Below are 25,098 nucleotides of genomic sequence, written 5' to 3'. Positions count from 1 at the left end.
TAAAAAGAGATAATACCAAATTATAGAGTTTTATCTAGTATGTATTAAAAATACCCAAAGATATTTGATATTTTAGGCATAAAAGTAAGTCCACATAACTTTACTGAAAAGTCATAGTCTAAAAGAGTGGGTGGAATAAAATCTAACTTACTCATCTGCATAGGAGGAACTATATTTAGAGAATATCATTAATGAATATGTCTGTAAGAAAAAGCAGGTGATTTATATAATGGTATCTTTTTATTATAGCACCTGACATGGGATGAGCAACGATTTTTCTGAAAGAGAGCAGGTTTGTCAGCGCTGCTGCTACTTCCTGTTAAGGTGTAGAATGTGTCTGTCGACTTTTTAGACAACCTGTACAGATCTGTCTTGTCTTCTGGACCTGGAAGAATGGGCCAGATGACAGCCTAGTGCTGCAGACAACCTTACTTCTGTTTCCGTGTTCTTCTACACATGAATGTAACAAAGAAAGTAGTGATCCAAAGAACATTGTTTGAATTCAGAAACGCATGTAAATAAATGCCAGTAAGCACATACTAAATATTAACACAGCAGCCCCTCCCCAGAACTTTCTCAGGACAGACCTATTTAAACACAATTTCCTGGCACGTGCCATACATTTTATCTGGGAAGACACAAAAGCAAGGCAGAAGGCCATATCCAGATTCAGGGTACATTGATCAGATCAGGTCCGACGGCTATGATCTGACATCCAACAAGGACAAGCGTCTTATAAACCGAATGTAAATGTTTGTCACAAGGAGCACAAAATCACATCCAGGAACAATCCCGGGAACAAAATGCAATTGAGGTAAAAGGCCCTGTGCCCTTCTTCCTGGAGCCTCCCTCACAGTTCCTCAAGGCCTTGCTCACCCTGGGTCATTCTTCTGACTGTGTTCCAACCACACACCGTGTGATTGTCCCAACAGCATACATTGTCGTCGGTACAGGGAGAAAGAATGACTACAGAACAACCCAAAGGGCAGAGAGAAGACAGCGAACAAACAGTGAAGATGCAATCTTTTCAAAGTGCTTTGTTGTGGTGGGGGACCAACAAGAGGAACAGCAAGTCAGAGAGCGAGGAAAATGAGAGATATATTGAGACTGATACAAAGACAAGAGACAGAGAGACAAACAGACAGCAAGACTGTGCTACAGGGTTGAGGAACCAGAGATCCTTGTCTTCTGAATAACAACACCTTTGGAGACAAAATGAGCCGATGAGAAATGAAGATGTGAAGAAGAGGAGGACAGAGAAGAACACGTAGAGGAATGTTTAAAGTAAATAAGAAGACTGGGAATTAATTTGGTACATGAAAATCCAGCAGTCATCTACTGCTCTCTGCCCAAATACCTATCTATAGATCATAAGCTAGAACTTGGATTTTAAAGATAGAATGTATTTCTCAGACTCTGAATGTGAAAACTCCAGGTATGTCAATGTCATTGCTGATATGAGACCTTGAAAAGCACATCAAATCTCCCTTAATGACATTTATCCAGAAAGAGAGTCATTCAGATAAATAGCTTGGCTCAACATTCCTTGCCTACATTCCTTTTAGGGTTCACCTCATACATGACTAGAATGTTGAAAATACAATAGTTTGGTTTCTGTTCTGCAAGTCAGATTACTTTCAGAAACAAGACATGAGCCACTTGGTCTCGGATTTGCTTGGTCTTGACACCGTAGATGATGGGGTTCAACATTGGTGGCGCCAGGATGCAGACATTAGCAATTAGAACATGGACAGCAGTTGAGATCTGGTGCCCAAACTGATGAGAGAGGGTTGAGAAGATCCCAGGCCCATAAAAGAGTATGATAACACAAACATGGGACCCACAAGTATTAAGAGCTTTGTGGCGGGCATCTTGGGATGTAAGACGGAAGATAGCATGGAGGATCAGCATATAGGAAATAAATATTAGCACAACATCTAAAGTTACTGTTGACATTAAGACAAAAAATCCATACCAGATGTTTACTTGAAGGTCATTACAAGCATACTTGGACAAGCCAGTATGCTCACAGGCTGTATGTGGGAGAATGTTGGTTCTGCAGAAAGTTAGTCTTTTCAAAAGAAATATTATGGGGAAAACTGTACCATAGCTTCTCAGAAAGATGATCACTCCAATTCTCCCAATCAGGGAGTTCGTGAGAACAGTGGTGTACCTCAGGGGGTAGCAAATGGCAATGTAACGGTCAAACGCCATCACCAGCAAGATCCCTGACTCAGAGATGAAGGTGGAATGGATGAAGAAGAGCTGAGTGATGCAGCGACCCAGCGAGATCTCGCCAGCGTGGAGCCAGAAGATGGCCAAGGCCTGGGGAACTGTGGATGTGGACAGGACGATGTCTGCTCCCGCCAGCATGCAGAGGAAGAGGTACATGGGGCCATGGAGACTAGGCCTTGTGAGGATGATGAAGATGAGCAGGCTGTTCCCGAGCAGGGCGGTGGCATAGGAAAGGAGGAAGGGGATGGAGATCCACACATGCTGGTCCTCCAGGCCGGGGATGCCCAGCAGGCGGAAGACTGTGTGACTTACAGCAGTGTGGTTGACAGTATCCATACTTGATACAGATGGCATTTCACAGAGAACTGAAATCTCATATTGTGTTCAAAGGTATTTTTAGATGATACCAGAGTTTCTTGTTGTTTTTCACTGCTGGTGTGCCTAGAACTACATCAGATGAACAGTTGAATAAGATATGGTCTGCTTCTTTGAAGAGAGAAATATTACAGCCAGATAGAGTTTTACATGGCTAACTGAAATATATTAGTGTACAATAAGAAATCTATGGGACCAAAAGGGGAAAAGTACTTTAGTCTGCTAAACTGAAGGGTCTGATTTGGCAGACGTCCTGGAGTGGACAGCAGCTACCACAAGTCAATCAACAGCACACAAAGATTAAAAACATATGCACCCTGAGGGAAGTCATACCTCCAGATGTAATGGGAAAAATTCAAAGAGGTATGAAAACGCTAGAAGGGAGCCAGGCACTCAAGGAGGCAGGGACAGGGAGATCTCTGTGAGTTTGAGGCCAGCCTGGTCTACAAAGAGAGTCCACAACAGCCAAGGATACACAGAGAAACCTTTTCTCTAAAAACAGAGAGAGAGAGGAAGGGAGGGAGGGAGGGAGGGAGGGAAGGAGGGAGGGAGGGACAGAGGGAGGGAGGGAGGGAGAAAGGAAGGAAAGAAGGAAGAGAGAAAGAAAGAGAGAAAGAAAGAAAGAGAGAGAGAGAGAGAGAGAGAGAGAGAGGAAGGAAGGAAGGAAGGAAGGAAGGAAGGAAGGAAGGAAGGAAGGAAGGAAGGAAGGGGAAGGAAGGAAGGAAGGAAGGAAGGAAGGAAGGAAGGAAGGAAGGAAGGAAGGGGAAGGAAGGAAGGAAGGAAGGAAGGAAGGAAGGAAGGAAGGAAGGAAGGAGGAAGGAGGAGGAGGAAAGAAAGAAAGAAAGAAAGAAAGAAAGAAAGAAAGAAAGAAAGAAAGAAAGAAAGAAAGAAAAAGAAAAAGTAACCACAAGAGAGGACCGAACCCAGCTATGTTCACCCCGCTCCTGAACAGAAACAGCAGGAGGAGATGCAGTGAAGCCCAATAATTGTGCTTAAGTAGGAAGAGGAAGTAGGCAAAGCTTCCAGGAGTCAAGGGGCGCCCATGCTTTTGGATAACAACACAGCAAAGTCTTGTTAAACTGTTCTTTACTTAGTTTGATCTATACTGATTTTTTAACTTTGTTTTTCATTGTGTACTTCCAGAATCTAGTATGTAAAAATACTGAATGAGAGAAAACAAGGAGCAGGCTATTTACAGTAGCTGGGGCCTAGAACCTAAGCAGATCTTAGGAAGGACTCGGGGATCTGGGCACATAAGATCCCGATGGTCTTCCGTAGCCTTTGCTCCTCCGCTCCCTGTCATCACTCGGCCCTCTCTACTAGATCACCTACAGTTATGGTTCCACACTTTTCTCTGCCTATTGAATTCCAGACAAACACCTTCGTATTTTCGGACACTCACCTTAGACCCAGCACTCTTGGGATACATACCAGTTTCTCCAAGAAAATCGCCTCATACCAATAAGTAACTCACCTGCCTCCACTGCAGAGAATGATATAAATTCACATAAGACTCAGTGTTACAGGGAGCAGAGGTTTCATACTTGTGCTTGAAGGCCCCAGGGGATGCTTCCACACCAGGGAGAACAAATTTAGAGCTGTTTCCAAAATCCCTCCATTATCCACAGAGTCTCATTATCATGGCACTTTAAATCTGCCCACACCTCTACCTTCTCCTCCACCTCTGGAGAAGAGGTGGGCGTGTGTTCTTTTTAATAAATAAACATTTCAGTTGATGTCTCCAAAGGGTTTTTAAAATGAGCTCAAAAAGAAGCCTGGGGACCTATAAGAAAATGAAAGTAAAAAGGCAAGCATGTGTTGTAAGTGGCGATTAATAGTTACTAATAATTTTCTTTTAGTAACGCTGCTGTTAATCCTAAACAGCTGTATAACCAAATCACGGCACAGAGACTATGATTTATTCAATTAACCTAGAACACAATGCTGGGCAATAGTTACTCCATCCTAAACCTTCAATCCCTCATAGTTTCCTAACATTTAGATTATCCACATTAGACTTGCTTTTAGTGATATATTAGGTCCAGTCCATCTCTCCACGTTGTTTCAAGATCTCTCTTTCAGCTCTGCTCTCCCAGCCTCTCCTGCCCTTCTCTCCTCCTCTGCCTCCCACCTTCTGTCCTCTGGCTCCTCCCTCTCTTCCTGCTGCCTTTTCATTGCTCAACATTGCGGCTAGTTGCTTTATTTTGGCGTGTTTACACAAAGTTGAGACAGGTGATGCTTAGAATAAGTATCACAATCCAATGTCCAGACTGAAACCAGAGAGTGGGGGAGAGAAATCAGCATTTGAATGAACAAGGGTAAAGTGAACATTATACCAAGAAGCACGGCAAGCTGTAAAGGCAGCTTCTGAGAGGAGGGAGACGTATCAGAGGAAAGGGGTTGCCTGGCTTTTTGTATTAGTGTCCAAGAAACCAGGCAGGCTCAGCAATGACACTCAGAAAGTAGACACACAGCAGTTATGTGACAGGTGATGACTTCAAAGAAAGAATGAGAAGGCCCACCAGTTATCCAAAAAAGAGAAGAAGAAAAAAGGAAAAGTTTCTGGGTGAGAACTCCAAAAAGCAGGCAGTAAGTGAAGATCTGCAAGCAACTAAATCAAGTCAGAGGCTTCTGGGAAGTGTAAGTACATTATTTCCTAAAGGTGTGGCCATTCTGCTCAGCTCTTTAACATGTCTTTGGATGATTCAGTCCTTCTGAGGAGTGATTAACAGGTCAGTTGAATTAATTCTTAAGGGAGAGGACAATGGCATGTAACATTGTTCTTTGGGGCAGAACAGAAGGCCATATCTCTACCCAGAGCCAAGAGTAGATCCCAGAGTGGAAACTCCTTTGAGCAGGAGGAAGTAACTTCCCCTTAATGAGCCTCAGCAAGGCCCTGAAACCTCCACCTTTCCCTAGAGTATCTTAAAATATTTTTAAATTATTATTATTTATAATTTATTCACTTTGTACCCCAGCTATAGCATCCTCCCTCATCTCCTCCTGGTCTTACACTCTCTCCCTTTTCCTCCTCTATGCCTCTCCCCTAGTCTACCGATAAGGGAGGTCCTCCTCCCCTACTATATGTCCCTAGCCTAACAGGTCCCATCAGGACTGTCTGGATCCTCTTTCTCTGTGGCCTAGTAAGGCCACCACACCAGGGGGAGGTGATCAAAGACCAGGCAACTGAGGTCATGCCAGAGACTGCCCCTGCTCCCCTTACTAGGGAACCCCCATGGAGACTGAGCTGCCTGTGCATAGGCTACATCTGAGCAGGGGTTCTACGTCTTTTCCATGTATGGTCCTTGATTAATTCATCAGTCTCTGCAGGCCACCCTGGGCCCAGATTTTTTGGCTCTGTTGGTCTCCTTGTGGAGGTCTTGCCCCCTCCAAGTCTTTTCTATCTCCCCCTTCTTCCGTAAGATTCCCTGCACTCTGCCCAAAGTTTGGGTATGCATCTCAGCATTTGCTTCAATACCCTGCTGGACAGAGTCTTTCAAAGGCCCTCTGTGGTTGGCTTCTGTCCTGTTCCCTGTTTTCTGCTTCTGATGTCTATCCTGTTTGCCTTTCTGAATGAGAATTAAGTATCTTCCCTAGGGTCCTCCTTGTTGTTTAGCTTCTTTAGGACTATAGATTTTAGTATGTTTATCCTATAATACATGGCTAATATCCACTTATTAGTTGGTCCCCACAAGGAGACCAACAAAGCTAAAAATATTCTGAGCCCAGGGGGTCCTGCAGAGAATGTAGGACCAACCAAGGACCATGTGTGGAGAGGACCTAGTGCCTGCTCAGATGTGGCCCATGGCAGCTCAGTCTCCATGTGGATTCTCAAGTAAAGGGATCAGGGCCTGCCTCTGTCATGATCGGTTGCCTGCTCTTTTTTTAATTTATTTATTTTTTTAATTACAGTTTATTTACTTTGTATCCCAGCTGTAGCCCCCTCCCTCGTCCTCTCCCAATCTCTTCCCTCTTCTCCTCCCATGCCCCTCCCCCAGTCCACTGATAGGGGAGGTCCTCCTTTCCTTCCATCTGACCCTAGTGTATCAGGTCTCATCAGAACTGGCTGCATTGTCTTCCTCTGTTGTCCCAACCCGCAAGACTGTCAGCATAGAACCTGGAGGGGGGTGTGGGAATGGGATGGAACAGGAGACGCAAAGAATGGAGACAAGACAGAATTCTGATCAGGTCTCGACGGTTTATTGTACTTTAGGTTAGAGGTTATAAAGAGTGAGAATGGGCAACTCGGGGGGAGGAACTAGTTTCAGTGAAAATCGCAAAGCAGGATATTCTCAAGGAAATTCCAAAATCAGGAGGACAGTTCTCAGGTTAGCAGGAGGCAAGTTCTCATACGAATACCTGCCAAATCTAAACGGTGGAACAAACCTCTACAAAGCTCAAAGCAGCATCCAGGGATGGAAACTCACTGTACCATGCAAGGCACAATGTGCATCATAGATTCCAGGCAGGCAAGAGTCGAACAGCCATTCTATAGCTCCACACACCCTGTGGCCTGGTAATCTCATCCCCCCTCAGGGGGAGGTGATCAAAGAGCCAGCCACTGAGTTCACATCAGAGACAGCCCCTGTTCCCCTTACTAGGGTACCCACTTGGATACAGAGCTGCCATAGGCTACATCTGTGCAGGGGTTCTAGATTATCTCCGTGAATGGTCCTTGGTTGGAGTATCAGTCTCAGAAAAGACCTCAGTGCCCAGAGTTTTTGGTTTTGTTGCTCTCCGTGTAGAGCTCCTGTCCTCTCCAGGTCCTTGTGCCTGGTGATGCAGTCATACCAGGCCACAGAGAAAGAGGATCCAGTAAGTCCTGATGAGACTTGACAAGCTATGGGCAAATGGCAAAGGAGAACTCCCCCTTTCAGTGGACTAGGCAAAGAGGATAGGGGGTAAGAGGGAGGAAAGGTAGAACTGGGAGGAGTTGTGGGAGGGGGCTTCAATCAGGATGCATATAATTAATAAATTGCAAAAATTAAAATTAAAAAAAGAAGAGAGAAAAAATTAGTGAGTATATACTGTGTGTGTCTTTCTGCTTCTGGGTTAGCTCACTCAGGATGATCTTTTCTAGATCCCACCATTTGCCTGCAAATTTCATGATTTCCTTGTTTTTAATTTCTGAGTAGTATTCCATTGTGCAGATGTACCACACTTTCTGTATCCATTGCTCTCCCTCTACTCCTCCCAGTTCCTCCCCACACCCCTTCACATCCAGATCCCCTCCCTTTTTGTTTCTCCTTAGAATACAAACAGACCCCTAAGGGATAATGATAAAATAAGATAAAACAAAAACTAACTCATTGTAATAGGACAAAACAAACAAACAGAAGGGAGAGAGTCCAAGAAAAATTACACACACACACACACACACAAGAAAAAAAACAGATATAGATTCAGAGACCCAATCGTTTGCACAGTCAGAAATCTCATTTTAAAAAATGCTAGAGACCATAGCATTTTTTAAAATAAAAGATATGTTGTTTCCCTTCCTCCCTCCACCTTTATCGTCCTTTTCATTTTCATGTTTTGTGTGACCTTTTTCCCTGCTCTTCCTCCATCACTCTTCAATGGTTCCCTCTCTAGTTTCATATCCTACACCCACTCTCATTCCCTCTTATTTACATACATGCAAACATTAAAAGCTAGGATATGCATAAGTACAGAACCTGAAGTTATGTTTCTGAGCCTGTTTCATCTCATTTAATGTAATACTTTCCAAACTCCTCCATTTTCCTGAATGTTTCTTGTTGTATTATTCACAGCAAAAATGTGGAGCCCCCTAGATGTTCATCAACAGATGATTAGATAATGAAAATGCAACGTGAATACGCAATGGAACTTTACCCCTCTGTAAGAAAATGAAATTTTAAGGAAAACAGATTGTAAGGCTGATTTTCTGTCGGTGACATATGGACATTTTCACCATGAGATTGGGTTTCTTTGCTGTTTATTTCAGTACAGTCTATATTAATTGATTTTAAGGCTGTGCTATTTAATGAAGAGATTTTCAAGTGCTGATGATTCTCTAGAAAATACAGACCATAATTATTATGAGTTGAGTCATGGCTTTTCTTCTGAAGTTGCACTGTGACTTTTCCAGGGAAGGTAAGAACAAACATCTATTCACCACAGACAGGCCAAAGGAATGATTCCACCAAAGTCCAACTTGGCAAATGAATAAGCGTAATGAGGTTAATGGGAGGATGGGATCACTACCAGAAGAATGGAGAACACAAAAACCTGACTCATTATGGGTAAGGATTCACACAAAATCTGCATCCTTGAAGCTCCCTGCCTGACTGGAAAGTTTCTCTTTCCCAGTAGTTGTTACCATTTATTTACATAACCTTGGCAGGGACCTTGTGAATCTTGTTAGCTTTGGGTACTTCCTGAGACTTGTGGCTTTCCTGAGGTTATAAATTTTGTTCAATCTCTGAGTCTTAACAGCCTCCCTTTAGGGTAAAATATTGCAGTTCAGGAACAATTACTATGTAACAAAAGTCCACTTTTATTTTTTTATTAAATTTTTATTTTTTATATTAATTACAGTATATTTACTTTGTATCCTGGCTGTAGCCCCCTCCCTCATTCCCTCCCAATACCACCCTCCCTCCCTCCTCTCCTCCCTGTCCCTCTCTAAGTCCACTGATAGGAGAGGTCCTCCTCCCCTTCCATCTGACCCTAGCTTATCAGGTCTTATCAGGACTGGCTGCAATGTCCTACTCTGTGGCCTAGCAAGACTGCTCCTCCCTTGGTGGGAGAGGTCAAAGAGCCAGCCACTGAGTTCATGTCAGAGACAGTCCCTGTTCCCCTTACTAGGGAACTTGGAGACTGAGCTCCAATGGGCTATGTCCGAGCAGGGTTTTTTATTAATATGGCAACATTAACTTTCAATTAGTTAATGTTTACTGATAGAGGTTTTCTCATTTTTGTATGGCTAATTTTTCTGTCTCAGTGCTTATGACATTCTTCTTACTGGTAGGACATACAAAAAGCAATGTTAGTTGACTACTAACCTCAGAATCTTAAGTGTTCCTTTAGAACATTTACACATAATTATATAATGCATATTTTTGTACTTATGTTTATATTGACTATTATGCCATTTATTTTCTTTTTACTCTCAAGATTTCTGCTTTAATATTCTGTCATGCTTTATAATTTAGTAACTATTTGATTTTTATTAATTTTTAAGTTACATGTCTGTCTGTGTGTAAATAAGGGCACTTTGTGCAGGTGTGTGCAGATTCCTGTGGAGGCCAGAGGTGACAGAGCCCTTGGAGCAGAATCACATGCAGCTGGGAGCTGTGTGTGCTCACAGCTCAGAACTGAACTCAGATCCTAAGCAAGAGCAGCACATCCTTCCAACCCCATTAACAGCTGTTTTAATTAAGTTATTTTACTCTTCGTATCCTGCCTGCATACTTGAAAACCGAAAACACAGAGTCTGGGCTTCACAGTGAAAGAGCACTGGCTCCATATGGTGTCACTGGGCCTCTGTGGAGGGCTTTGCCCGCTTTTCAGCTGTGTGCTTCTGTGTTGTTTAACCCGAGTCAGTCTGAGTTACTGGGGTCTGCACCTCTCGCTCCCTGGTAGCCCTTGAGCTCAGCCCTTTGCACTGTTCTTTGAGGTAGAGTCTTGCCTCAACTTCTCAGATTTCATCATCCTGGCTTGCGCAACTCTTTTGTGCCTTTTCCAGAGTTTTGCTACTGGCAGCAAAGGACCATGGAAAAGAAAAACACCAAAAGCCACTGGATTTCATTACAACTTATTTCAACTAAAACCTATTTCCAAGCATGTATAATATGAAATAAGATCTCTGGTAAGGAGGAGCATTACAGCCATGCCACACAATGTTTACATGTTTTGAAACATGTTAGACACAGTCAACACACATAAATGTGCTTTCATACACAGCCAGCCCTCCTTATCTGTGGATTCTGCAACAATGGACTCAACCAATGAATGACAGATGGGAAATGTTTTTACACTAGACATATGCAAAACTTTTCTTCTTGTCATTATCCCCTAAACAATACAGAACAGAAACGGTTCTCATAGTATTTACATTGTATTAAGTGTTGCCAATAATCCAGAGACAATTTAAAACACGTGAGATAGCATGCTCAGGTAATATGCAAATGCTAAGCCATTTTTATAAGAGACTTGAACTCCCAATATTTTGGTAGCTATCAGGAAATCTAAAATCAATCTTCTATAGTACCAAATATGGCTGCTTTTACTTTTTATTTTTTGTCAACTTATAAACTTAAGGGCTGGGAAGATGGCTCAGGACATAACGTGCTTGTGACAAAAAAAAAAAAAAAGCATGCGTACCTGAGTTTGGGTCCCTAGAACCACATAAAAGCCAGACTGGGTGCCTGAAGAATGTTAATGTCCCCTAAGGAGATTAGTGAAGCCACAGCCTGCTGCAGTGTCTTATTGTCTCCGAGCAGGCACCACCTCTACAGGAACCACTCATTCTTCTCCCAAAACTGAGTCATCAGACTCCTCGAGGTAAGTTCTACCAAGTAAGTGTGAACCACAGACTTCACACTCCCTGGCTACAGACACGTACACACTCTAAGTAAGTTTTAATATAAAAAGAAATAACTGCAGGGCCCAGGAGTCATTGATCCGGGATTTCACTTAACTAGAATGAAGAGCGTGAAGGAATGAAACGAGCTACATGGTTGTCCATGGACATCATGAAGGTCTCAGAGCTTGAGGAGCTCCATGGAGCAAAATCCTGGGCGTTCACCTCATTCTCATTCACTTCTAGTTCCAAAACGGTCAGGGGAACGTGGCGTCCAGGAGCAAGCCTAGCTACCCCGGGGTCTGGGGGCTCTGGGGGCGGTACAGAACTGAGGATGGGCACCCTTCTCACAGGGTGTTCACAAACCAGAGAGGACGTGCTAAGGCCTTCCTGGTAAACTCGCTCTGACGCAGAGCTCGCGGAGCTCTGTGCCTGCTGACCCGCCCACCCACCGGCTCCAAAGACCACTCAGCAGGTAACTGTAGATCCCAAAAACTGAGCTTTTGACCCAAATTCACTTAGGTTTTGTAAACAAGACATGAAGCACCTGCTCCTGGATTTGTTTGGTCTTGATTCCGTACACGATGGGGTTCAGCATAGGTGGGGCCAGAATGCAGACATTAGCCAGCAGGATGTGGACATGAGGCGGAATGTGGCACCCAAACCTCTGCGTGAGCGTCGTGAAGATGCCAGGCCCGTAGAAGAGAACAATGATGCAAACGTGGGAGCCGCATGTGTTGAGAGCTTTGTGGCGAGCATCCTGGGAAGGCAAGCGGAAGATGGCCCGGAGGATCAGCACGTAGGAAACAAAAATTAACACAACATCTAAGACCACTGTGGACATTAGCACAGAAAATCCATACCAAATGTTTACCCGGATATTGTTACAGGCATATTTAGCCAAGCCTATGTGTTCGCAATAGGTATGTGGAATGATATTATTTTTGCAGAAAGTCAATCTTTTCAGAAGAAATATTATGGGGAAAATTGTACCATAGCTTCTCAGAAAGATGATCACTCCAATTCTCCCAATCAGGGAGTTCGTGAGAACAGTGGTGTACCTCAGGGGGTAGCAAATGGCAATGTAACGGTCAAACGCCATCACCAGCAAGATCCCTGACTCAGAGATGAAGGTGGAATGGATGAAGAAGAGCTGAGTGATGCAGCGACCCAGCGAGATCTCGCCAGCGTGGAGCCAGAAGATGGCCAAGGCCTGGGGAACTGTGGATGTGGACAGGACGATGTCTGCTCCCGCCAGCATGCAGAGGAAGAGGTACATGGGGCCATGGAGACTAGGCCTTGTGAGGATGATGAAGATGAGCAGGCTGTTCCCGAGCAGGGCGGTGGCATAGGAAATGAGGAAGGGGATGGAGATCCACACATGCTGGTCCTCCAGGCCTGGGATGCCCAGCAGGCGGAAGACTGTGTGACTTACAGCAGTGTGGTTTAAGGGAGTCATACCCAGAAGCCCCTGCAGATGCCAGTCCGCAGCTGGAAGCTGGAAGGAAAGCTCTATTCCCTTAATTTCCGGTGGTATCACTGAGAGCTTTTGTTGTGTGCCTTGCCTTCCATCTTCTGTGACTATGTAAATGAGAACACACAGAGACGAAATGTGACCTATGCTCTAATGAGTAACGTCCACCCGACATCTCCAACTAACCAAAAGTGAGAGACGTTCTTTCATAAGCCTCAGTTACCAAGAGTTAAACACACACAGGCTGGGTCGTTCGTGCCTGAGGAACCTTGAATGTTAGTAGAGAATCAGAAGGTAAGTAACAGAAGAGAAGAGAAGCTGTGTAAGTTAACACACGGCAATACACACTACGGTTCTGAAATACTTTCAGTCCAAAGTAGCCAGTGTGGACAGCGTAAAGGAGATGGCTGGATGGCAGCTGGGTTTCTTGCTCTAAAGATTCATGAGCATGCCTTCGCCCTCAATCCTTAACCTCTACAAATATCTCACAGCCATAGCGATAATGACTGATGAAGCGCTCTCTCCCTTTCTCTCTCTTTCCATAAACACACACACACACACAGTGTGTTCTAGAACATTATCTGATTGTAAACACTGGGCCAGTGCTGTTCCAGGAATAACGTGTGTCTGAGTGTTCACACAGGCACCGAGGAATCAGTGGCGTTCATGAGCCTCACTTGATGCCAGGGCTGCACACTTTCGCATTCTTCGTTCGGGGGACAGACATCCAAGGGTTAAGGAGAGTCACAGAGGATCACTCACCAAACATCACAAACAAGCGACTGACACAAAGGAGATTTGAAAACCCTCCGACTTCACTGCTCTGTTTGTTGCTTGTATGTGTGTTTTCAGGGCTATTTGGGTTTGGATAACCAATTGGTATACTCTTCCCTCGGGAAGACCATTCTCCCACTCTCTGCATTCCTTAGTTGCCTGTAGTTTTTGGTGGACAAGAGACTTCTTTTTTATTTATTTATTTAATCTCTTTACAGCCTGATCCCAGCCTCTTCTCTCCTCTCCTCTCAGTAGCACCCTCACACCCCTCTCTCTCTGCATCCCCCTTCTTCATTTTCTCAGAGGAGGGGAGGCCCCCAAGAGGTATAAATCCACCCAGGCACCTCAAGACACAGCAGGACTAAGTGCATCCTCTCCCACTAGACCTACCTCCTACAGATATGTAGCGGATCTGCGGCATGGCCAACACATGGGTCCCCTAACAATGGGAGCAGGGGCTGTCTCTGACTCTGTTGCCTGCCACTGGTCCTTCCCCCTAGGTGGACAAGAGACTCTTAAGCAGAAGCAGTGACCTTGCTCATGTGACTGAGATGAGGCTCTCTGTGCTCACCTTAGGGAACCAAGCCTCCAACCACTCAAATTAGAAAGACAGTCATTATCTCTGGCATGAGGTGGATTAAAGTTTTTTCTATTTGGAAACTAACAGGTGATTTCATCACTTCCCAGCCTATTGTACTCTGTTCGTTGGCAGCAAGCATATTTTGCACAATGACTGGTTGTTGTTGTTTTGTTTTGTTGTGGGGACATCATGTTTCAGATTCAGACTCAGGCTTATGGTTAGAGAGAAAGGTGGGTAGGTAGGCAAGCCAATAATCTTTCTGAAGGCTCTGAATGGGGTAAGTTCAAAGAGCATCTCCTCTGAGAAGAAAGGCGAATTCATCCTACAGCCATAAAAATGAAGAAATTGAACAGAGCATCTGAGAATATTAAAGGATATTTTTAAATTGCTAGCTCAGCAGCTGCTGTATATCTTAGGCTCGTTAAAATTGTTTTCTCCCCTCGTACTCATCAATCCATGGTTTGCTTCTTGAGAGGAAAAGCAGTTCCCACTTTTCTTCTCCATCTGCCGCGTTGTCCTGGCTGCCAGCGCCAAGCCCAGGACTAGAAACTATGTCCCGGAACCTCTCCGAGGTCTCGGCACAATCAATGAGGTCTGCAGCCTGTGTCAGAATGCCCTATGCTTTCTCTCCCCTGTCCTCATTACGAGAACCTCTGCCATTCTCTGATTGCTTCCCTTCACCCTTCACAAAGTTCCCTCTAGCGTGCGCTCTCTGCTTCTCTCCCAAAGCCTAGCTCGCTTTCTATACCTGCTATCAGGGAGCCAGTCCTCAGCTTTCAGCTTCTCGTAGATTCCTGTCACCTCTGCGCCACGCGACCCAGCAGCAGCCTCGTTCTTACCTTAGTTCTAACCCCTGAGCCGCACAGGGAGACTCCAGGAACCCACCGGAGGGCTGTGGCAGAGGCAGCTTACTGAGTGTCAGCTCTTTATCCTCTTTCATGAGAGCCCTTGAGGGGAGCCTTACACCATGCTCTCCTGGGACTGAGCTGCCCGCCCAACTAGTCCTCTTCCCAAATTGCTGCGCCTCCAAAGTCAGCACCTACCTCTCCATTCTTTGCTCTTCTCTCCGGCATCTCTCAAGATGGTGTCCTGAAATAGCCTTCTCTGTCTGCCTTCATAACTGGGCTAATTAAATAAATGTTAAACCCAACATTCAGCATAAATAAAAGGTTGATGGCACTTATAAGTGACCTGTGGTTTTTATTGTCTGTGTGTGTGTGTGCGTGTGCGCACGAGCGCACGCTAATATATGAACAAAGGCCCGAGGAGGCAGTCAAGCTCCCTGCTCTATCACTTTCTGCTTTGTACCCTTGAGATGGGGGTCTCTCACTGACCCTGGAGTTAAGGGGTAGCCAAGTCCAGGTGCTGGTATTACAGGGGTTCACGGCCACACTCACCTTTTTTACACAGGTGGTGGGATCCAAACACAGGTCCTCAGGCTTACATAGAAAGTGTGCTGACCCACTGAGCCATCTCTGCAAACCCCCTCCCAAGTTTTATTCTTAATGCAAAGGAGTGTGTTGAAGGGACAGTCATCCTCAGAGCAGTGAGTAGCCGTGCAGAGCTCTGTGGGCTGAGGCATGGCGTGTGCATTGTTCATTTATAGGACAGGCAGGCTATGATTGTCCAAGACACAGTTGTAAATATTTTTCTTTTTATTTTTTATTTTATTTTATTTTATGTGCCTGGGTGTTTGCGCATACATCACTGGTGCCCATTAAACCCAGGAAAGAGTGGTGGAGGCCCTGGACCTGGAGTATACAGATGGTTTTGAGCCGCGATGTGGGTGCTGGGAATTAAACCATGTCCTCCCCAAGAACAACAAGTGCTGGCTGGTTAGAGTCGTTGGGTTCTATGGGAAAATACCAGTCTCAGTCATCAGGACATAGAGTAGCCCAGCAACGGCAAGTGAAGCAGGACAAACAAGCAGCCTTCTTTCTCTTCTGTCTGTCTCCTCAAAGCTCTTTCCTCTCTATGGGCTCTGCTATTTATGCTCTCCAGAGTCCTCAGAATTCCAGTAACTCCAGCTGGCCTAGACCACACTCCTTTCTGGACCAAAGGAAGCTCTTAATCAGCTGTGGATAAACTAAGGCAGTCCCATACCACACACTTGGGATTAAAACAAAAAACATATTTACATAACTGAATTTATGTGTGTGTATGTGTGTGTTTTGAGTCAAGGTTTCTCTGTGTAGTCTTGGCTGTCCTGGACTCCCTTTGTAGACCAGGTTGGCCTCAAACTCTCAGAGATCCACCTGCTTCTGCCTCCCCAAGTGCTGGAATCACAAGCATGCACCACCATGCCCTTCATAATTGAGTTTTTAAGGAAACCAAAACTTCTACTATAGCTGAATGTTGTGGTCCATGTTTATAATCCTAGCACCTGGGAGGAAGAGGCTGGAGGATCAAATGTTCAAAGTCAGCCTTGGCTGCACAGGGAGTAAGACTAGCCTGGGAGACATGAGAGGGAACTTTTCCAATAGAAAAAAGAAAAACAAAAACAAAAACAAAAACGGTGGAAAAGGCTTTCTGATCAACTCATATGTGTTATATTCATGTTGAAACAAATCTACAGGTTCTTTCAAAAAAGAGGAGGTGGGGAAAGATCAATGTGACCCTGCTAAGTGCAGGCTCCATGAGATGTGTAGGTAAAAGATGAAACAAGAAGGGAAAAGAGAAATTGTAGCCTAAAGGAGAACAAACCATAAAAGATGATTTCTTGTTAACTGAAAAGTCAAAATATGCTAATAGTGACAAACAGATATGGATTCAAGTGTTATTTTCTTTTTATTTTGTTTTTCTTTTTATTGGAAACATGAGGACACATGCAGAATGGTGACAGTCCTAAAGATGCAAAGGATACAAAGGAGGATGTGCTGTGCTTTCTGGGATTAAAGAACACACTGCAGTTACCAGAAAGGCCACCGTCCTGGCTACATCTCAGCTGGCTCTCTATCCAAGGTTATAGGGGTAAGAGAGACTTAGCAAGACAGTCTGGCATACTTCTCCTATGAGCAAGAAAGTGAACCGAGAAAGCCCCCAGAGACACTGCTATTTAGTGACAGAATACAGGCTTTGAAGAAGCCAGCGCCCATTCTCAATGGATGAACCATCTAGAAACGGCAACGCCTGAAACCATTGATTAGTGCCCCTCCTACTCACCTCACGCTCACACTAAAATTCCCCTTGTATTTGTGACACAAAATCTGCTTCCAACATTAGTTATTTTTGCCTTGAAAGTAATACCTGAACCACCTGGTCCCGGATCTGTTTGGTTTTGACCCCATAAATGATAGGATTCAGCATAGGCGGAGCCAGAATGCAAACATTGCCCAGGAGAACATGGACATGGTGTGCGATGTGGTGTCCGAACCTCTGAGTAAGTGTGGTGAAGATCCCAGGCCCATAGAAGAGGATGATGACACAGACATGGGAGCCACAAGTGTTGAGTGCCTTGTGGCGAGCATCCTGGGAAGGCAAGCGGAAGATGGCCCGGAGGATCAGCACGTAGGAAATGAAAACCAGGACAATATCTAAGACCACTGTCGACATTAGGACAAAGAAACCATACCAGATATTTATCCAGATGTCATCACAGGAAGCGTGAGCCAAGACAATGTGCTTACAGCCAGTGTTGGGGAATATACTATTTTTGCAGAAAGTCAATCTTTTCAGAAGAAATATTATGGGGAAAATTGTACCATAGCTTCTCAGAAAGATGATCACTCCAATTCTCCCAATCAGGGAGTTCGTGAGAACAGTGGTGTACCTCAGGGGGTAGCAAATGGCAATGTAACGGTCAAACGCCATCACCAGCAAGATCCCTGACTCAGAGATGAAGGTGGAATGGATGAAGAAGAGCTGAGTGATGCAGCGACCCAGCGAGATCTCGCCAGCGTGGAGCCAGAAGATGGCCAAGGCCTGGGGAACTGTGGATGTGGACAGGACGATGTCTGCTCCCGCCAGCATGCAGAGGAAGAGGTACATGGGGCCATGGAGACTAGGCCTTGTGAGGATGATGAAGATGAGCAGGCTGTTCCCGAGCAGGGCGGTGGCATAGGAAATGAGGAAGGGGATGGAGATCCACACATGCTGGTCCTCCAGGCCTGGGATGCCCAGCAGGCGGAAGATGGGGTAGCTAATACCAGTGTGGTTTCCAGTATTCATATGTGAAACAGTCAATCAGAAATCTCACCTCCTATTCATAAAGATGAAAATACAAATTACACTCAAAGATTTCCAATAACGTTATCAAGATATCTTCACACCTGTCTGACTCTCCCATTGGGAGGGTTCCAAGAACAGTGACACAGAAGTCCATAGCCATGAGTTTTGCAACTAAGCTAACAGAGCCAGCTAAGGGCAATTGTCAGTCTGCCTAAATGTCAGGAATGCCTAATTAACACATCCCCACTGGTCACCCTGCTTTCACAAGGAATCACATGGCCAAGGTCTCTCTGATGAAGAAGAGCACATTGATTACTGCTGATGCTCCCTGACTCATTGTGACCTTCCTGGGTACTTTCCCACAGCCCAGTAAAGCAAAAAAGGTCATTCTTAGTAATGGAAGTTTAAAGTAGGGCTCCTTAAACCTTTTCCACTCACAACCCTTACTACTTGGGGATTTTTATGTGACCCAAGTCTATAAAACATTCAACAAATCAAACATATATTGAAACCATAAAAGAATATTTTAAAACAATTATTTGGTGTATGTAAAATCTGAGGACGTTTTCACAAGATTGGACCATAGATAAAGTGCTGCAGGCAGTTAAAACAAGAACCAGCTTTTGTTTTGTTTTTCTTGGGGGAAATTGTTGCATTCGTGGATAAGACTCCAGTCCTACGTTGTCAGCCAAAGTACATGCAAATAAGGTCACCACTAAGTGGACTCGCACATATATATATAATATGTATATATAAACATATATATATATGTTTATATATACAAACGCACACACATATCACAATTTGTGTTCAGGGAGCCATGAGAGGATTTGGAGGTGAGAGGAGGGAGATGGGAAGGACGCAAATACAATGAACTAATGAATGAAATCTCAGAAGATAAATAAATGAGATGAAAGCAAAAATTTTACACTCATGAGATACTTGTGCCTGTCTGGCACAGTACAATACAAAGATTGATAAGTTTGGCCTTGGCAGCCCGGGGAACTATGGCAGAAAAATACCAACGGCCTTTGTTTCCTACCATTAAACTGCTGTGTTTCTGTGTTTACGGCTGCCGATTTTTTATGACTCTCCCATCTGTAGTTACATGACCCCCATACAGGATCAGTAGGGAGCCTACTTTGGAAAAGCTTAGGGGTCCTTGGCACACAGAGCTAAAAAGGCTCCTCAGACATGGTGTCTCCATCCTCCTCTACCGGACAGCACATTATCTTCTCCTGAGAAAGTCCATGTTAGTGATTTGGGTCCAGTACTGTACCAGTAAAAATTATATGGGAAGGAAAGAAGGAGGAGGAGAAGGGAAGGGAAGGGAAAGAAAAAGAGACAGGAGAGATTTGTGGTGTTTAGCAATTGCCTACTCCTGTCTTCACTTCCAAATCGCCAATATGATATACATCTATGTCAAGCTGAAAGAAATACACAAAGCTGACTCTCACCAAACTGACATGAGCTGGCTCTAACAAGCCACAACTCTGGTCATCCCCATTCTGACAACTTAACTCTACCTAAATATTTCCAACCCTCTGCCTGCAGGCTTGCCACCATTCAGCTTTGTCTTTTCCTGCTGAAATTTCAGCTCTTATCAATAAAATGATCATTACCTCTCTCAAAAAAAAAACAAAAGTCCTCACAAGCTAGAATGAAATGGATCGAAAGAGGACTCTGAGCAAAGAGCATCTGAGACAAGAGGTTTCATGCATCTATGCATCTGTCTAAAGACTTCAGGCTGAGCAAATACATCAGGGACCTCAGTTATGCACATGGGGCAAATTATTGCACGTCTTTGGGCTCACGTCATGCCCTCCTCTGGCTTCTTTTTGTTGCTGCTGTTGTTTTTTGTTCTCTAGGTACAATAAACATGATTTTGACACTGCTATCATCTTGATTGCTCCTTTCTAGGCCATTCTCAGAGTCCTTCCTCCTGGCCCACATGGTTTTTTTGGGTTTTTTTTGTTTGTTGTTGTTTTTTTTTTTTTTTTTTTTTCACGATAACCAATCGTGGCTTCCTCCTTCCTCTTCTCTTCCTGTCTATCTCTGTCCCAAGATCCTCTCTGTCCTCCAAGCCCTCGAACCTTAGCCACCACCTACCCCATTCACTGCCCAGGCGTAGGTTCTTTTTTAATTATTTTTATTTTTATATTAATTACAGTTTATTTACTTAGTATCCCAGCTGTAGCCTCCTCCCTCCTCCCCTCCCAACCCCACCCTCCCTTCTTCATCTCCTCCCTGCCCCTCCCCAAGTCCACAGATAGGGTAGGTCCTCCTCCACTTCCCTCTGACCCTAGCCTATCAGGTCTCCTCAGGACTGGCTGCATTGTCCTCCTCTGTGGCAGGTGTAGGCTTTTTAATCACCCAGTTTGAGATCATTGAGGAACATTCCTTCTCATCACATGGTTACAGGAGATAGTTTGACATTGTAATAATATCCATGGCAGGGCAGTAACCAGACGTCAAGGCACTGAAGTCAGCATTTGAATACATAACACCAGACCAACCCCAAATTTGGGAAGTGAGGACACAATTTCTCTCATTACACACCTCAAACAATGCCAGAATATGAGCTGTCTGTCAAAGAACTCATCCATAGGCTCACAGACCTCACAAATTAGGGGTTAGTATTTAGGCAGCCTGCTTCTGGGTTGCCTAACCTATGTTGTCATCATGTGTCTCCGGCCAGGTAGCCACACCTGGCAGGTTAAGTTGGTCCTTAAAAGGACCAACCAGCCATTTTGTTGCTCTCTCGCCCTGTTGCTCTCTCCCCTTTCTCTGTCACGGCGTCCCCCTCCCTTCCCCATCATGTCTCACTTTCTCCTCTCTCTTTCCTCATCTCCATCTAATAAACCTCTTTCATATAAAAGTTGTTGTACACATCACTTCATTGGTCCTAACATTGGTGTGTTGGCCAGGAAGCGTTCTCCTAGTAGCACCTTGTCTGGCCAGGACCCCTTTAATCAGACCATGATGCCTCCAACAGATTTCTTTTCTCTTCTACCTTTCCTTAACCACCACTCAACCACATATGCCTTAAAACCTACATTTTCTCTCAACTGCCCTGCCCTTACCACACACGCCTGTCCCTCTGCTCACAGCTGCTCAGACTTGCCATCCTGTCATGTGCTCCAAGCACCAGACACTGCAGACACTCACAGCCCAGCTTCTAAACTATTGCTTTTAAGTAGGCAATTGCTGGGGACTCTGCACACAGACGGCTTTAGATTGTGCCACTTTCTCAGGACCCACGGGCAAAGGTTTTAAATCTCCCGCAGAACGCCTGTGCGAGAGGCTGGCTTACAGAGGAGGGCCTTCAGCTGCACGGACTTCCGATCAGCCGGGCCATGCTCATGCAGAGAGTTTCGAACCCGGCTGGGACAGCCATCCACCAGCAAGCGCCTATTCTCACTATGCCGCTCCGGCCATAGCTTGCCGCCATGTTGATTTGGGGATAAGGAGGGTGGAGCCACGGCTTCACTGCCATCTCCACGAAGGGCAAGCACATGGTTTCACTGCCATCTTAGGGCAATCAAGGGCAGTCACATGATCGGCAGCCATCTCGGTTAAAAAACAAACAAACAAAACGCTGTGGTTTCCCCACCCCCCGCTGCCAGCTGCTTTTACTGCTTTTTTTCTGTCCCACTGTTTTCAGAGCTGCAAAACCGCAGTCTCTTATAGACCCTAAAAGGCCGCTGCGCCCCTTCCTACCTCCACTCTAAAGCTGGGTATCTGCCCCATCCTTTCCAGCAGATGAGATTCCCTCTACAAGAACTGGGCCTTCCTGCTGCTAGAGCCCTGGTACCAGGCACAGAGGTGCTTGGGCTTAGCCAGGCTAGGCCCATGACCTGCCGTGGTATTTTGTTAACGAACCACTAGCCGCACGGTCCAGTTCCATTTCCCCTTTCTCATTTGCAGGATTGCTTCCTCATCTTCTCTCCTCTCAGGGAAACCTCTGGCTTCTACACCTATATTTGCCCTTCGCAAATGTGTAATAACCATTAACACTAAGAGCAATCCATGAAGTAAAAAAACAATTCCCTATTTCTCTTCTCTCAAAGTCTTGTTTGACTACCTGCTATCTCACTAAATATACTCTGATTTCTTTTTATACACTCAAAAAAAAATCTTAAAATTAAACTGTAAACTTTAAGGTGACCACGTGGTATGAACAATTTTAATCACAATTAATTCTGTTTATTTTATCTCCTTTTAGACTAGGACAACAACAAGTCTCATTTTAAATTGGTGTGGATTTTTGTAAAAATTCAAAGTCACATTTTATAATATATATGATTCAACCCTGGTTCGAAATAATTTTTATATAATGCTAAAATTTGAAAGTTATAAAGGCCCATTCAAATTAAGCTAATTTAAAATGTATGTCTAACTGCCTATGTCTTTATCAATTCCTAAATTAATAAGTGCTGTTTCTCCTGCCATGAGCTGCCTATGCTCCAGACTCACCACTAGGCTTTCTGGCTAATAGGTTTGCTATAATACATTCAAATACAATTTTTAAATTGCTTTATACTGTTCTACTATATTGTTGGTTTTAAAACTCATAACTCAGGGATTACTACATACAAGTTTTTACCAAAAGATCTATTAATTTTGTAGGCATTTATGTATGTTAAAACTTGATCATTGTGCTGCATCGTCACTATCAAAAGGTTAAAATATGCTTGGCCTAATTTTCTAAAAATGGTAATATTATTAATCTATAGTATAGCCTTAGACTTTTATAAGCTATGAGCTTTTAATATACTAAATCATACAGAAAACTGTTATGCTCTCACTTTAATGAACTGTATTTATGACTTTTAAGACTCCAACTTAATAGGGACAAAACCTAAAGTCCTAGTACTTGATGATTAATGAATGCAAGTTAGTAGTCAGTCATCTCATAGATGATCAAGTCCTCTGACATGTCCAAAAATATATTTCATCCTACAGACGCAAGCATGGTCTCACTGCAAATCTTTAATAAACAGCTGAGGATGGTCCTTGAGTCACCACACAGGAGTTGGTAAAAATAAGGAGAGAAGCCTTCCCAACAGGCTCATCTACAGTAAAAACTATTCTCCAGACCTTGGCTGCTGCTCTGAGCCTGTTGGCATTCCTGTACAGAAAACGAGAGGTCTGCAATGCCCCATCCTGCTGGGGTATAGCAAACAGTCAATTCCGTAGGATAACTGTTGCAAAGGCAGCCAGAGGGATTGCTGGTCCTACTGCTGCCTCAACAAGCCATGGCTGCTTGCTGGCACACTGGCCTCTGGAAGTCAAAATGATCCCATGCAGGCTTGTCCTCTGTGCCCAGCCATGGAGGTTCAACCAGCACAAGAGCCACACACACTTCCAGCCTTCAAGCTTCTTGGCCTGGAGGAGGACAAATGGCTCCTAGATTGAGTGACCTCCACCACCCTTGCCCAGCCCAGGGTAACATTGCAGGTCTGTTTTGGCCTCACACTGGGGTCCCATGGACAAGTTGCCAACTTCTGTGTTGGGAAACTTCAGATGCCTTCTCAGTTCTCTTCATGTACAGGAGACCAGGCCTTAAGCCTAAGTCTTAGAGTTGCTATTGTCAGGCCTAGACACTATGCCTTGTTGCCAGACTCAAGAAACAGGCCTTTGAGACCTGATAAGCTAGCGTCAGATGGAAGGGGAGGAGGATCTCCCCTAGCAGTGGACTTGGAGAGGGGCATGGGAGGAAATAAGAGAGGGAGGCTAGGATTAGGAGAGAATGAGGGAGGAGGCTACAACTGGGATACAAAGTTAATAAACTATAATTAATATAAAAATAAAAATTTAAATAAAAAAAAGAAACAGGCCTAGTGTAACCTTTTACCATCCCTTTAGCTAAAGGACAATAAATGTTTATAGCTGTCTCACCCATGTCTCATGGTAAATAACTAGATACAAAAGCCTAAGAAGAATGTTGTTTGTGGGTCTAAGAAAGTGTTTTTAGTTTGGTAAATGCATGTTATACATGTTTGAGAGTCTGAGAAAGTGTCTTAAAGTTGGTAAACACAAGTTATAGATGTTTGGGAGTCTAAGAACATGTTTTAAGGTTGGCAAATGCAAGTTATAAAGGTTGCAAGGTCTAAGGTGATTTAAGGAATCCTGAAGAGGTAAAAATGCTTAATACTTCCTCCTGTTGCTATGCTACTGTTATATTGACTGTCCAGAGCTTTGACCTTTATCAGTAGAGCTCTGATTTATTAATCTAACTCGAATACAAAATCTTCCACTATACCACCCACTATAATGGTTCCAAGCTCAAGATTTTAAATCTCCATAATATGTAATCATACTAAGGTTAAGATCAAGTGAGCTTTTGTCCCTTCTACTTCACGAAAGGCTTCTGCCTTTCCAGAGCTCACCTTAAAGAATGCTTATGCTGTTAACACAAATGTGTATGTCTACTGCCTTTTCCACAATATATATTTCAGTACAGATTATGATTGTGATGCTAACATGTCTAAAGTTTTATCTCCTTTGTAAAACTTAAAAGCAATTCTTGCAAGCGATTAGTGAGTCTTCACTTCTGGTTGGAATCAATCCCTGGCTACGGACTGCTGCACTATGTCTACTATGGGCAGCTGAGCCCTTGTCTCTGGCCAACGTTGACGAGCTGTTGGAACCGATTGTACCAATCCACTGAGTCAAACCTAGCTCTTGGGACACCTTGACAGGTCACTGACTCCTACCTGCCCACTGGGAATAGTCCATTCATCATTTCCTCCAGATCCTCCTCTGGGATGTCTTCTGGAGAATTTCAGATTTCTACACCTAGTGCCCACTTTAAGGGCCTCTAATCTCACACACTTCTGTAACCAAAGTTGGCCTCAGTTTCCTTAGATGACAGATCCAGAGCAAAACCTTTTTAACTACTGCCAGTGATTGGGTAAATGGAGGCTCCCTCAGTCAAACAGGGAT

At 44.3% G+C, this 25,098-nt stretch overlaps 3 protein-coding genes across 3 annotated transcripts; all 3 read right to left on the bottom strand.

Annotated features, from left to right (window-relative positions):
- Positions 1-1,626: 1,626 nt before the first annotated feature.
- LOC110544612 (olfactory receptor 52B4-like) lies at positions 1,627-2,571 on the bottom strand. The gene has a single exon (XM_021630524.2). It carries the CDS (start codon positions 2,569-2,571, stop codon positions 1,627-1,629), a length of 945 nt encoding a protein of 314 aa, XP_021486199.2.
- A 9,098-nt stretch (positions 2,572-11,669) lies between these two features.
- On the bottom strand, positions 11,670-12,614 carry LOC110543347 (olfactory receptor 52B4-like). The gene has a single exon (XM_021629701.2). The coding sequence runs from the start codon at positions 12,612-12,614 to the stop codon at positions 11,670-11,672; it is 945 nt and encodes a 314-aa protein (XP_021485376.2).
- Positions 12,615-17,205: 4,591 nt separating this feature from the next.
- Positions 17,206-18,150, bottom strand: LOC110543348 (olfactory receptor 52B4-like). Its single transcript, XM_021629703.2, has one exon. The coding sequence runs from the start codon at positions 18,148-18,150 to the stop codon at positions 17,206-17,208; it is 945 nt and encodes a 314-aa protein (XP_021485378.2).
- Between the last annotated feature and the right edge of the window lie 6,948 nt (positions 18,151-25,098).

This window comes from Meriones unguiculatus, chromosome 14, assembly GCF_030254825.1.
Source record: "Meriones unguiculatus strain TT.TT164.6M chromosome 14, Bangor_MerUng_6.1, whole genome shotgun sequence".
Lineage (NCBI taxonomy): Eukaryota > Metazoa > Chordata > Mammalia > Rodentia > Muridae > Meriones > Meriones unguiculatus.
Note: the sequence above shows the minus strand (reverse complement) of the source record. Positions and strands in the feature narration are given on the sequence as shown.